Source organism: Pectinophora gossypiella, chromosome 19 (genome assembly GCF_024362695.1).
Source record: "Pectinophora gossypiella chromosome 19, ilPecGoss1.1, whole genome shotgun sequence".
In the NCBI taxonomy this organism is placed as follows: Eukaryota; Metazoa; Arthropoda; class Insecta; order Lepidoptera; family Gelechiidae; genus Pectinophora; species Pectinophora gossypiella.
Genome location: NC_065422.1, coordinates 856,351 through 870,801, shown reverse-complemented (window position 1 = coordinate 870,801; position 14,451 = coordinate 856,351). Strand labels below are relative to the sequence as shown.

At 36.9% G+C, this 14,451-nt stretch overlaps 1 protein-coding gene across 1 annotated transcript; it reads right to left on the bottom strand.

Annotated features, from left to right (window-relative positions):
- Positions 1-5,527: 5,527 nt before the first annotated feature.
- On the bottom strand, positions 5,528-10,025 carry LOC126375515 (carboxypeptidase B-like). The gene is made up of 5 exons (XM_050022481.1): positions 9,855-10,025; positions 8,660-8,872; positions 7,828-7,921; positions 6,680-6,994; positions 5,528-6,107 (listed from the first exon to the last, which is right to left on the bottom strand). Exons 1-5 carry the CDS (start codon positions 9,920-9,922, stop codon positions 5,547-5,549), a joined length of 1,251 nt encoding a protein of 416 aa, XP_049878438.1. The 5' UTR covers positions 9,923-10,025; the 3' UTR covers positions 5,528-5,546.
- Positions 10,026-14,451: the final 4,426 nt, after the last annotated feature.

Below are 14,451 nucleotides of genomic sequence, written 5' to 3'. Positions count from 1 at the left end.
TCTCTTAGATGATACGACCTTGAGGCGAGGTTCACCCTCAGGCCTGTTGTCTTAAATTTTTGTACCGGGTGAGAGCCCTCAGCGCTCCACATATGTCCGGCCAAGTGGTTAATGCTATTTGCGGCAAATGTACAATAAGTCACGTCAAAACCAAAAAAGGACCTTGCAGTCAAGTATTTAGAAAGGATGCCAATACAAAATTATTTGTTTGGCCTTTTCGTTTAAATACGTTGAAAGAATTGTATAACAATGTTAATATCTTAAAAACAAGGTCAAGAAATTAATTTCAATTTTACAATCTCCAAAATGTATCGTAGTTTAGATAAATCTAGAACGAGCCTAGATTTTCGTGAAAGCACTAGATTCCTTTGAGATGCGAACCTAGCTCATTCAAGCTGGTTTAATCAAACGAATGGAATAGCTTCGTTTCTGTGCGTCGTTTACTTTATAAAGATATATTAAAAAAAAGAAAAAAAATTGTCTATCCGGAAGTACTTACATAGTTATAGATGGCATTAACTACTTGGCCGGACAAATGGGGAGCGCTGAAGACTCTCACCCGGTACAACGTTTAAGACAGCAGGCCTGAGGGTGCCCAGTTGGGCGCGAATCTCGGCTCAGGGCGTTGTCTGAGAGGAAAAATATTTGAAAGAATTAATCGACCCTAGAGGTCGATAGCGATAAGTCGTCGATCACGGCGGTGGGGTTGGTATCGGTGTCCTGTTTACTTCGACCATAGAATAACGAATAACACGTGCATGAACGAACACGCTCCGATCCGCACATTTTAATTCGTAAGTAAACAAATACTTTACCTCCACCATAGAATAACGAATAATACCAGAACGGACACACTCCTCCTCGCACTAACTCGTAACGGTGCCAAGCTGGTGGCCAGTTTGCGCCGACACTAAGTGGCGCATGGCAGCTTAATAGGACCTCGTCATACCCCTTTAAGCTTTAATAGACTATTAAAGGTAATAGGGTATGAGTCTAGTCATCAACGTGCGATAAAGGAACTATTATGTAAGGAAGATTGCTTAGTTTTTGGTTAAAAGCAGAGTGTTTAAGAACGGGAATTATTTCAAGATTCCATTAGGGATACGGGCGTGAATTTTATTTATGTATTCATGTATATTATGTATGCAAAGACATTACAGGCGATCTGATTGTCCGAAATTAAGATCCGATCCGTGCTTCGGATGGCACATACTGATGTAAGTATATGGTCGTCACGTGAGTCATGTTAGGGGCATTAGACGGCTCAATAATAACCCTGACACCAGGGTTGATGAGGCTGGTATTCTACCTCATAAATAAATAAATTAATATAAATACAATGGTGTTAATGCCTGCAGACGTCATCTAATTTTATTTTAAGTTATACCTGTCATTTCTTATCCACTGAAAAAGAAAGAAAAGAGTAATCGACAGGCATAAAATTTATGGAACACACGTCAATAAGCAGAATTCTAAAACAACCGTCTAAAAATTTTAGATCGGCCAATAATCCGACAGAGTTAAGTAGACAGCCTGGGTTATTCATTCGTTTTAAAATTAACATGTTTACAATCATCCGTCCCTTTACTTTTCGGCGGATAAGAAAATGACGGGTATAACTTAAAATAAAATTAGGAGGTGTCTGCAGGAATCGGGGCCAATGTCGATGTATTTAAGCGACTTCAAAAAACATAACCCATATCAAAACACTGAAATAGCTGGCTAGGAGTGGAACTGTAGGTACGTACAAAACAAAAGTAAAAAGATGATAATTACAATTATAATTATTACAAAATTATTTCTCCTGATTATTTAATAAATATCCTTTGTGTGGAAACAGGGCCTCTGTGGTCTAGTGGTTGCGCGATGGGCTCACGATCCCAACGAGTTGGTTCGAATCCCGGCGGAGACATATCACAAATATCACTTTGTGATTCCTAGTCAGGTTAGGACATTACAGGCTGATCTGACTGACCGAAATTAAGACCTGATCCGTGCTTCGGATGACACGTTAAGCCGTTGGTCCCGATAACTACTTACTGAAGTATGTGGTCGTTACGGGAGTCATATCAGGGGCATTAGGCGGCTCAATAATGACCGTGACACCAGGGTTGTTGAGGCTGGTAATCCACCTCACAAACCACACGATATATAATATCCATCTGGAATTCCCCCGTGTCTTTGTTTAGTTTCACGATGGCATAAATAACAAAATCCAGTTGTTTTTCCGAACAGGTAATAAGCGACATTTGCCAAATACCGTGGCGTTTTGGTGGGGGGACAAACGGGGGTAAGCGGGGACGAATGGGACGATAGAGGCCGGGGATGGTCGCGCACCGGGGACACGGAGGCTCGAGTAGAAAATATTGCCCCGAGTCGAGACGTGACACCACGCAGAGCTACGGACGATATGGCTGTGCTGAGATACTAGGTATTATCGATAGTCTGCGTTTTTATAATAAAAAATGCATTTTTTTTAAATTATACATACTTATTCTTATTTTGTGTTCTTTAAGGGGGAGGGGGGGCTTTAAAAGGCCACATTGAATCAATTCATCTAAAAAATACATATTGCTATTGAACATCGCGTAGGTACTTACTTTTATAGGCACAAAAGTCAAAGTTCTAGATTCATTTTTGCCGATTGTCCGGAAAAGTAAGATGATTCCGTACTTTGGAGGGCTTGTTAAGCAGCTGCTTTCGGCTTGTAGTGGAGCAGCGTGGTAGAGAATGCTCCATATACACTCCGGTTGATTCTGGGGAGGCCTATGCCCAGCAGTGGGACGTATATTGGCTGTTTATATTCTGTGCTATGAATAATTATGATAAAGAGGCCTTTTTAGACTCCCAGATACAATAAAGATATTTAAAAAAAAAACTTGGCATTGAATTACGCTAAAAAAAATAATTAAAACACATAATAACGGGTTCTTAAATTATGGATCTACCTACTCCACTCCAATCTCATCAGTCATCCCGTGATCATGGCACTTGCAACAGTGTCGAAATATCGGGAGTCTCATATCCCCATTTTAAACGCGGTAAGAATCCGTTATTATGTGTTTTAATTATGATAATAACCGCGTAAACTTAAAACCATGTAAAAAAAATCAAATTTGAATTTTTTGGCTTGGAATTTACGGGAACATAAACTGTGTATATTTGTCTTTTTCTTTATAAAACACCCCGAAATGGGTAAATAACTGGGTCAAAGGTTAATTATAAAATGCTAATCTAAAAAAAGAACAGTACAAGATGACAAAAAATGTCAGTCGTTTCCTTTTTGAATTATTTATTTAAAATAAGAATGACATAACAATACGTGCGACTGTTAATTATGTTTATTAATTAAGTTATAATCTTAACGAAGTGTTTTCATACAGATTCAAATCACAATTTCTATTTACAATACAATATAAAAAAGTACAGGGGGTTAGTGACATCGTAACGAATATTAAGAAGGATGATTCAGACCGTGATTCTAAGTTAATATCAAGTGGAATTTTCCGTCCTGATGTCAGGGTTTTTATTGAGCCGCCAAAAACTCCTGTCCTTACTTACATCAGTAAGTAGTGACCGAGCAACAAAAGTTTCGGACAATCAGGTAATCAGCCTGTAATGTCCTAACCAAACTAGGGTCCACAGAGAGCTATATGTGATATGTCCCTACTGGGATTCGAACCCGGGATCGTGAGCCCAACGCTCACTGATTTTATGATTCTTATATAAATTAAAATCATAATTTGATGAAAATTGGCATTTTCTTATTTGAAAATCCGTACATTAAACGGTATTAATATTTATAACACATTGACGACGTAAGTGATCGAATTACGTGACTGGCATCACACAGAGGTACAGAAAATGGTGACAAGCGTCGACACAATGTCTTGCTATATGGGACATTCCAAACCACGTTCCCCAGGAAGATATAGATGGTTCTGTACACATTTAACGTGATAATTACCTATTCAAAAATATACTTTGGCGTACCGAACTGAGCATAGTACCCCGCTGGCCACAAGTTGGTAGTGTGACTAGGGATCGACGATCCAACAGTTGTGTTGGAAGTTGTATATATGCGTCTTGCTGTGTAAACTTCGATATCGCGTTTCACGACTGCTTAAAGACTGCATTATTGAATGTGGCGCCATCTGTTGCATGTGAGCGGAACTAGGTGGCCAACTAGTTGGGTCCGCTACAATAGTGTAATGGCAGAGAAATATCTTTTTTTATTCCTTTTGCGCGCAATCTTTTGGATAATAAGCACTTCTTGTGGTGTATAAGTATCATTTTAGGTAAGCGACCAGTGTCGCTTCCTATTTTGGGCCTTAGTTAGGCAGAAGAATATACAAATAAAATTGTTGCTTGATATTTAGATCAATGTATTGAATTATGTTGCAATACTGGTATATTGCTTCTCTTTATTTTGATCAGAATAATAACGACCCTTAGGGTTCATGATCCGGAGGTCCCGGGTTCGAATCCCGGTGGGGACATACCACAAAAAATACTTTGAGGTCCCTAGTTTGGTTAGGACATTACAGGCTGATCACCTTATTGTCCGAAAGTAAGATGATCCGTGCTTCGGAAGGCATGTTAAGCCGTTAGTCCCGGTTACTACTTACTGATGTAAGTAAGTAGTCGTTACATGAGTCATGTCAGGGGCCTTTGGCGGCTCAATAGTAACCCTGTCACCAGGATTAATGAGGTTGGGTTATGAGGCTTTATGTCAATCTCATACATTTTATCACTGTCACTGTCGATTGTCATAATCGTTTGCAACTTGGCTAACCGTTCCAGGTCTGCTTAAAAAATCTCGATAAAATATTATCGATGTTGTGAACCAAGCAGCAAATTACGTCTATATAGAAGAATGCGTTTTCAGTCGGTACTGTTTAGGTGCTCCGAAATACGTCACCCTTATACGACACTCGAGTTGCTTTTATTTTCTGGTCTGCACCTGTCAATAGCCTTACATTTACCTTGCAATCTTTACCTTTTTACCGAAATATAGTAAAAAAATACGGTGTGTATTAAATCATACGTTATAATATTAAGTTTCGCATAACAGTATCTGTATAATCACAAAAACCACATAATATCAATTTGCATAAAATATAAAATAATTAATTTTAAAAATAAAGAAATTAATGCGAATGTTACTTCCTATACCTATACCTATAAAAAATAGATTCACGTCTCGAATCGGAATTCCTACATGGTCATTAGAAGATAAATGACAGGTATTTTTGATATTAGCGTCAATAGATAAGATTAAATGTTTTACGTCAAATATCAATTAAAAATCGACTAAATTTTTTTTTGTTCTTCTCGGTTACTACAGATTTTTACTATAATGAAGTATCCTACATGTACAAACACCGGAGTTTCGTATTTTTTTTTATACATAATTATTTGTTTCATGCTAGAAATATTTTCCCCTACACAACTTCATTTAAAATTGATAGAAGTTTTTGATTAGTAGATTCGACCGATTCTACGTAATAATTTAATAAAAAGCAAATAAAAAAAACACATTGTATTTAATCATCTGAAAGCAATGTCGTGGCAGCAACTGAAATAGCTCTCCATACATCTTCAATCACATCTACAATTTCTTCTTCAGGTATATTAACACCATCTTCGCCTCTTTGTACAACGTCTATGTTTAGAGAATACAAAACCCCACTTTTTTGGGCAAAATCTGACCCAGTACCGGATGCTCTATCACCAATAGCCGACCAGCCTACATCTACGTTATATTCTTCGTTCATAGCCGCGACCATGTCTAAAGCAAGGAGTAAGTGTTGACGGAACATACCTGTGGCAGCTCTTTCATACTGCCAAGGGTAAGATACGAAACCTCCATTATTTTGTAAGGAGACATAAAGTCTTATTCTGTCTCTATACGTCTCAATCAAATGTTTTACGATCTGGCTTTCGATTTCGGAGAAAGGCTCCACACCGGCGTAAAGATGGCTGCAAGGACTGGAACTGGAGTCGGATACCAGCCAATCGACGTCAAAGTTCCTGTTGATGTTAACTCCAGGGCAAATGAAACCCATGTTGGATCCGGTGCTCCTTGATTTAGTCCACATACGGAGCTGTAATTAGAAATACACCGGACATTATGTATCCCACCAAAAACATAAAAAAAATGGTGCTAAAACGAGATTATACAGATCGCAATGTCAAAAAGTTATCGGATCTACACATCTTAACCATACAAACTCTACGCCTTAATCAAAATATGGGGCTTACCCGTTTAGTGACTACAAGAAATATTTTATTTATTTTACCTATGTATCACTGATGTTACTGTATTGGATTATATTGATTGAGATATGAGATTTTATTGATTAGCTATCTTTAGATTAAGTAGCAAAACTCAAAGTTTTCAATGATTAAGAATTTTCTGTTTATTCTGTTTAGATAAAACTGGTAATTTATAAAAAATAATTCGTTTAAACACCTTATCAGCTTAATTGCTGTTACAATTCTTATGAGTACGTTCATGTTTAGGTTTGTTATTGGTACGCATTGTTTTATTTCATTCTCGGATGTCCTTTTCAGCTATATTAACACCATCTTCGCCTCTTTGTACTATGTCTATGTTTAGAGAATAGAAGAGATAGAAAATAGAAAGAGAAATTTAAAACAAAATAAAAATACTTACATTAGTATGAGTATATTCATATCCATCAGGATTGACAACTGGAACAATGATCCAGTCAGATTTGCTCAAGAGATCTCTGTCACTCTCCAGTAATCTGTTCACCACATTAAGTGCTGCTGGTATTGTAATCCATTCTCTAGGATTAATACCAGCTTCTACAATAACTACTGGTCGAACTTCATCTGAATTTGTTGAGTTAGATATTTTGATGTAAATCACTGATCGATTTTGTTCTGTTTTTCCAAATTCTTCGATTTCTATATTTATGTTAGTATCTGACACGACTTCTTTCAGGGCGTTTATGTGCGTTACGATCTGAAATAAATGTATAATATATTTACTACTATTAGGGTGGCGAATTTAGGATTATTTTTGAACCGCCCCAAAGTATATGTATCGCACTTGAAACCGCAGCCCTTGTGAAGCCGGGACGAGCGTGTTAACCATTACATCACCGGGTGCTCCTCCTGTTTTCTCTCCAATTCTTTGATCTATGTATCGTCATTAAGTCGACGCGTCCTTATTATGTGGCGTATTTATACCGCGGCGTATCATAACATACAGGGACAGTGTAGATTGGGATTATTATTATGGGCGGCGGGGTGATCACCTGTCACCATACGGTTCCACACATCCATATAAGATTTTCTGTCAAAATTGGCTGATAGTGGTCTTCTAATTACTTGTAACACTGTCACAAGGGATTACGAGTGAATTTATGAACGTATTTTCGCCAAAGAGTGACAAGATAATCTGCTTATCTATAAGTACGTCATACGATAAGTGCATTTATGTATTTTATGCATGCATTAATTTAGACCTCAAAAGTTGCAAAGGCGGAGATAGGAGCCATCGGTACTGTAATGCAGAACGGAAGGGGCAAGTCACCGGGACTGTAACCTTGAACCTGACAGAGGGCAGCAGAAACTGTCAGCACTATTCAGAGGTGGAGGACAAGAGTTCTAGTACAGCGTAGAAAAAACTACTCTGGGCGCCATTCCACTCGCATCAGACAGAGTAGTGGAGGGCGGAAGGCAAGAGGGAAACCACTGCTCTATTTATCCCTAAAAAAGTAGCATGGAAAATGCTACACGGACAAGAGCGTCGCTCTTAAATTAATGATGATGATGATGATTAATTTCACGTACCTCATCGTACCTGTAGTAACCTTCAAAATCAAATACTCTATCATCGTCATTTCTCATTGTTCGTTTGAAATTGTTTTCTACTTTAGTTAGGTGTCTGAAAACATATAAATGGTGATATTTAGTTATGATGTTGTTGGGCTATGCTGCTTATATTTGTCTTTTTATAGCAACATATTATATTTAAAGGTATTTTTATAACAACTATGACGTCCTACTGTTAGTCTTCGATTAAATAGTTGATGCAATCTGAGACAAACCTACAATAAGTCATGTGAAAATTTGCATTGTGAACACTTTTGTTATTTTTAATGGTTGGGAATCTTAGCAAGAACATAATTTACGTCTTCATTCATTAATACAAATTAAGACGCTTACAGACCGGGGATTTTGATGCGTTGCGTCGTTGGTTTGTAAGAGCACTAAGTCAACTTTTTAAATTGGTGTGTGGATACTTAGTTCATCTTGCGACGTATCACTAACTAAATCCATCAGAGGTCTCCCTACCGTCATCCCGTTTTTCACAGTGTCCGCTTACCTAACCTGAATATTTGACAGGTCCGGTTTTTACAGAAGCGACTGCCAGTCTGACCTTCCAGCCCGCGAAGGGAATACCTCCGAAAATGCATCTGTCGGGAATGTGGATTTCCTCACGATGTTTTCCTTCAACGCTGAGCACGTGTTAATCATTTATGATTCAAACATGAATTCGGAAACAAATTCGACAATCAGTGTACTACGGCTCTTACGTCACACAGAGGTGCAAAATGAATTTAAAAAGCACATAGCTTGTTTATAATGTTAAAGGTTTGCGTTACATAAGTAAACTACTTACTCATAAACATCTTCAATGTAAACGTCAATTTTCAGATTCATGGACGCCAGTCTTTCTTCAAACCAGTCAAATTGCGATGGCGGTACCATTGCTTTACCAATCACATTGTGTTTCAAAGAAGGGTTTTTCCAAAAATCAATGAGATCTCCTCTTAGTTCGTTCAGTCTTTCTGCTTGACTTTCGGTTTCCAATTTGATGTTATATACTTTATATCTACAAATATTAGGAAGAAATTAACTAAATTAGTTTCTTTTACAATTCAATGAAATGGCGATAAGGTAAATTATAAATGAGAGTGTAAAAAGGTCGAATTCATCTAAAAGAATTATTGCATTTGACTTTTGCGGACATAAACATAAAGCTAAGTATGCAATGTTAAAAAATGTCAAATAACAATATTGCTGTTTTAGATGAATCGCTCCAATGTGGCCTCTCTGGGTCTCTGGGTTTTTCCTGAGGGTTGGAATTTCGGAAGATAACAATTTAGGTCAGTAGCCATGAATCAAAAAAGAATGAATGTTTTTTGTTTAAAATGTCCCTACAGAGAATCGAATTTTGGATCTGGATTTTATATCCGTGTATCTACTGTTTAGAAGAGGTTTATATGCATTCGATGAAAAAACAATGACGTTCCTACTCAAATTGACTAGTCAAATTGACGTTTGACTTTGATAATGATTTTTTGATTGCTTGAGAGCCACTGCCAGAGATTATTTTACAGTTGTATTTATTGCATAAATAAAGAAATAAAAAATAAGTAGACATAATTTTTGGGGGTTTCAACTGAGGCAAGACGGGTGGAGGCGCCCGGAGTCCTGACGTGCCGGCAGAATAGTTCGACAGGAGTAGGTAGTAGTTGTAATAAGACAGGAGCCGAACAGTAAACAGTTAATTAATTGGCACTTCACAAATAGGAACTTAAAGATATTATATAGAAGAAATACAATATAATCAAAATAAGGTGCAATGGACACGTAGACTATAGTTAAAGATAATTATACGTAGATGTTATTCTAATGAAGGTCGCGGACGTAATGTGTCAGGGCAGAATAAAAGGAATTGTGGAATGGAAGAGAATTTCGAAATTTAAAATTATTGGCGGTAAAAAGGAGAGGCCAGTATGTGCAGAGTTTGTACTCTGATTCACAACATAACTACTGTGACCCTCTAATAGATAATAAAAAACTATACGTACCCCTTATAATCCTCATTTTTTGCACGAACCAAGAATATTACACTAAGCACAAGTAGCAATCGTCGCATGATTAAATATTTAAATTTACCGTGCTATTGATGATAAAACACTAAATATTGCGGTATAATTACATTATTTTGGTATCTTATAATCATTAATCCACATCAATTAAAGATTAACGATTATGCAAATGATAAAGACGGCAGTAGTTATTAATAAAGGTCGGAAATTCACTTAAACTTGATGGCATATTAACATAAACTTGGCGGTATTCGTATAAGAAACGATAGTCGTAGACGGTAGTAACATAGAGTTGACATTGCCCTCGATTCCTGCAGACATTTCTTAATTTATTTTAAGTTATACCTGTCTTTTTCTTATCCGCCAGAAAAGAAAGGGACGAATAAAATTGGCATCTCGCACAAATGCAATCCGTTTGTCGTGTGCTGTCAACTTAATTCGGTCGGGTTATGGGTCAATATAAAATTTTGGAAGGGTTTTTTAAATTTCTGCCTAAAATTGAAGTGTGTTCCATAAATTTTATCTGTCGATTACCCGTCTCTTTCTTTTTAGCGGATAAGAAAAGGACAGGTATAACTTGAAATAAAATTAGATGGTGTGTACAGGAATAAACAAATGCATGAATGGATGGTTATTAACATGCATTTTAAAATATTGTGTGAGAATGTAAAGGAGCCATGAAATTTTAATACAAGATAAAGAGCAAGAGTGATCCCGCTTTTCGACTGCCTCGTCGATTCCGCTTGCGGTCGTTTTATCTCGCTCTAGCAAATTATAGTTCTAAGTGAAAGAAAAAGATAGAAGCATAGAAATGTGCGTTTTGAAGTGCGGTCAGATTTTATTCAATCTAATATAGCTCACTAAAATTAGCTCTATCTCTTTCTCTCACTTATTGTAAGTGAAAGACGGCCCTAGTTTAAGAGCAGTCAAACTAAAATTAAGTTAAGTTTGTGTGCACCCGATTAGGCACCAACATAAAAAATAAGATAAATAAACTTTATTGAGCACAAAAAACACAAGGTACAAAAAAAAGAAAAATATGCACAACGGGCGGCCTTATTGCTCATGCAGCAATTTCTTCCAGGTAACCTTTAGAAGAAATATGCAATATCCATGCATTATAGCAATGGTTCAACCCTAATTATCCATTAGAAACGACAAAATCCCTCTGTCGGTTTTCGAAAACGAACTTGATGGACAAACATTTTCACTATTTTGTTATTTAGTAGTAGATAAATAAATAGGTATTAAATAAGATAAAGCTTGTGTCCAGGTGGCAATAATAAGTACACATAATATACGAAAAGATAAAATACGATAATAAATTAGTTTAATCATGTTTTCACAGCGGTAAGTCTCGGGTAACAATAATAAGACATTATCCGAATCTGTACATTTTATTTATTATAAAATAAAATTGGTAAATTACAGTTTAATAACCCCCGAATGCTTTCAGAAGATCTGGAACGGTTGTGTGTAAATAAAAAATAAAAACATAGTTAAAAAAAACGATTTTATAGTAATTTTAATAAATAGTAAGTTAAAAGCTAACAATGGTGCTAATTCCTGCAGACACCATCTAATTTTATTTTAAGTTATACCTGTCATTTTCTTATCCGCTGAAAAATAAAGAGACGGTCGACAGGCATAAAATTTATGGAACACACGTCAATCTTAAGTACAAATTTAAAAACCAAAGTCTAAAAAATTTACATCGGCCAATAACTCGACAGAATTAAGTAGACTGCACGTTAAACGGATTGCATACCAGCGAGATGCCTATTGTATTCGGGTTATTCATTCATTTTAAAATTAACTTGTTGACAATCATCCGTCCCTTTCTGCAGTTTCTGCAGTAGTTTTAGGGCCTAAAACTAAAATTTAGGCGGATGAGACGTTCGTTATGTCAAAATTGACGATTCAAAGTGTAACTATGTTACCTACTGAATAAAGATATTTTTGAATTTGAATTTGAATTTCCTTTTCGGTGGATATGAAAATGACGGGTATTACTTAAAATAAAATTAGGAGGTGTCTGCAGGAATCGGGGCCAATATTTTGATGAATAAAATGTTAGAATATGAATTCTGAAGTTGGCGCAAACATATCTAATAGACGGTTAATGTATGTCTGACGCAACCTTGACCGTTTTAAAATAACAATACACCTAATCAACTCCATTTATGTTAAAGCCCCATGTAATAGGGGTGAGCCTATTGCCATTAATAGGGCACAAATCCTGGAAACCAGAAAGACCTAAAGTACATGATTGAGGATAAAATCTGCCTATTTCTCCCGTCAGGTGTCGCTACTATTGAGTTTTCTCACATTTTCTCATTTCTCTATGCTATTTGAACAAACATACTTATTGTTTTGGTTATATTTTTACACTAAAACCCTTTGCGCAGCTTTTTACTGCTAAATCATAGTGTTAAAATTCCCTAAAGATTGGAAAGAAAATAACAAAAAAAAAATTATTTTCAATGAAATCTGACTTTTTCCAACTGGCTGCTTTTTTCGTAACTCATCCTCCAGACGGGAAACACTCCACGTCGCTTCACATTTTTATAGCAATTTCTCACGAATTTTAGCTGGACAGTATGGAGAACTGACAAAATTTACGAACACTCAACAGTGCTGTCGCCTACATTTGAGCTTCTAGATTTTATCCTCATTCAAACTCATAAAATCGAATTCATAGGTTTAGAGCACGAGACTGAAAAAATAAATTCATAGTTTTTTTAGTGACTTATTGTAGATTTGCCGCAGATGGCATTAACTACTTGGCCGGACAAATGGGGAGCGCCGAAGGCTTCACCCGGTAGTCGAACCAGTGACACTTCGATGTAAGTAACGCATTCTTCGAACAGGGCTATCGCGGATTCGTTGACCTTTATTGTTACCAAGTTTTACAGTAGCTAATCCCATTAGCTTTGGGACATTACGTGGTTCGTATCATGTAGGATTCGCGATATTAATACAAATCGTGGGGAATGTACGGCTAATGCCTGCTGGGGTATAGCCGTGGTAATTAATTTTCATTAGAGATGGGCTGTGTGGTTTGCAGAAAAAAAAATAAAAGTAGAATAAAAAAAAAATCTTGCCTCTTTTTTTATTGTAGGTACTGTTTCATGTTGCTGAGACCAATGGCTTAACGAGGCATCCAGGGCATGGAATCGTCTTCAATTTTAGACATTCAAGTGATTTTTTTAGACCGTATATTGTCAGGTGACAATGCCCCCACCGGGAAGCGAACCCGGATTCCCGGTGAGCCAAACGCTCTAATTACTTGACACGACGAAGGGTGGAATGCAAATCTTAAAAAAAAATATTCAAAATCACACAAATAAATTATTAAATATATTCTTTTTTTGCCACCTGTACACGCTATTACAAAAACGCATCCACTTTCGGTTAGCCATGATCCAGTGAAAGGACTCGAAATTATTTCTACTTAAACGCATTTCACAAACATTTTTCAAATACTGAGGGGATGATTCAGACCATGATTCTGAGTTAATATCAAGTGCAGTTTTCCGTCGCAAGATTCATGTTTTTATGTGTTTTTTTTTAATTATTTTCAATCTTGTACTATTGCGATGTAAAATTCAACTTGATATTAACTCAGAATTATGGTTTGAATCAACCCTCAAAATTTTCGTTACGATGTCACTAACACCTTGTAAGTATATGAGGCTTTATATGATAGATAATGCTTTTTTAATTTAGCTGTGAAAGAAGCAATTGATGGACGTTCTATATATCCGCTGGAAGTTCATGTATTTTATTAATTACGATGTATTTTTTTCTTTTTTTTTAACGTGGGGAAATGCATTATGCATACCCTCCGTCTCAGAGGAGGGTTATGCCGGACTCGCACCGGCTAAAACCCCACGGTGTTCATCTTACTAGCTACCTTTTTTTTTGACGTGACTTATTGTAGATTTGCCGCAGATGGCATTAACTACTTGGCCGGACAAATGGGGGGCGCTGAAGGCTCTCACCCGGTACACATACAACTTTTAGGACTAAACCCAAAAATATGAATATTTTGAACAACAATGATATTTGAAATTGACAAATGATAATAATGTGACTAATTATTAGGTACTTATTTAATTCCTTGATGCTTAATAATGACATTATTTCTAATATTGTACGTCCGACATGGACATGCTGTTGAGACAATTTTATAATTTTTGACACCTGAATTTATGAACCTACACAGCTTCTCAATAAATGTTTCTTGTTTCTTGTTTCCCAGATCCAGACCCAGACCCAGACCCTGGGCCTGAGGGTGCCCAGTTGGGCGCGAACCTCGGCTCAGGGCGTCGTCTGAGAGGAAAAATATTTGAAAGAATTAATCGACCCTAGTGGGTCGATAGCGATTAGCGCTGATTGAGGGCAGTTGATCAGGGTCCTGAAGTGTTTGGTGTCGCGAGCTGATTGGCTGCCTCTATGGAAACTTACTACTATCTATCTACTAGCTACCTATCTACGATGGGAGTTATGAGAACCCAAACACATACTTCCTATGCGGTTGTCCATAATGGCTCATCACGCGGGCCCATCAGAC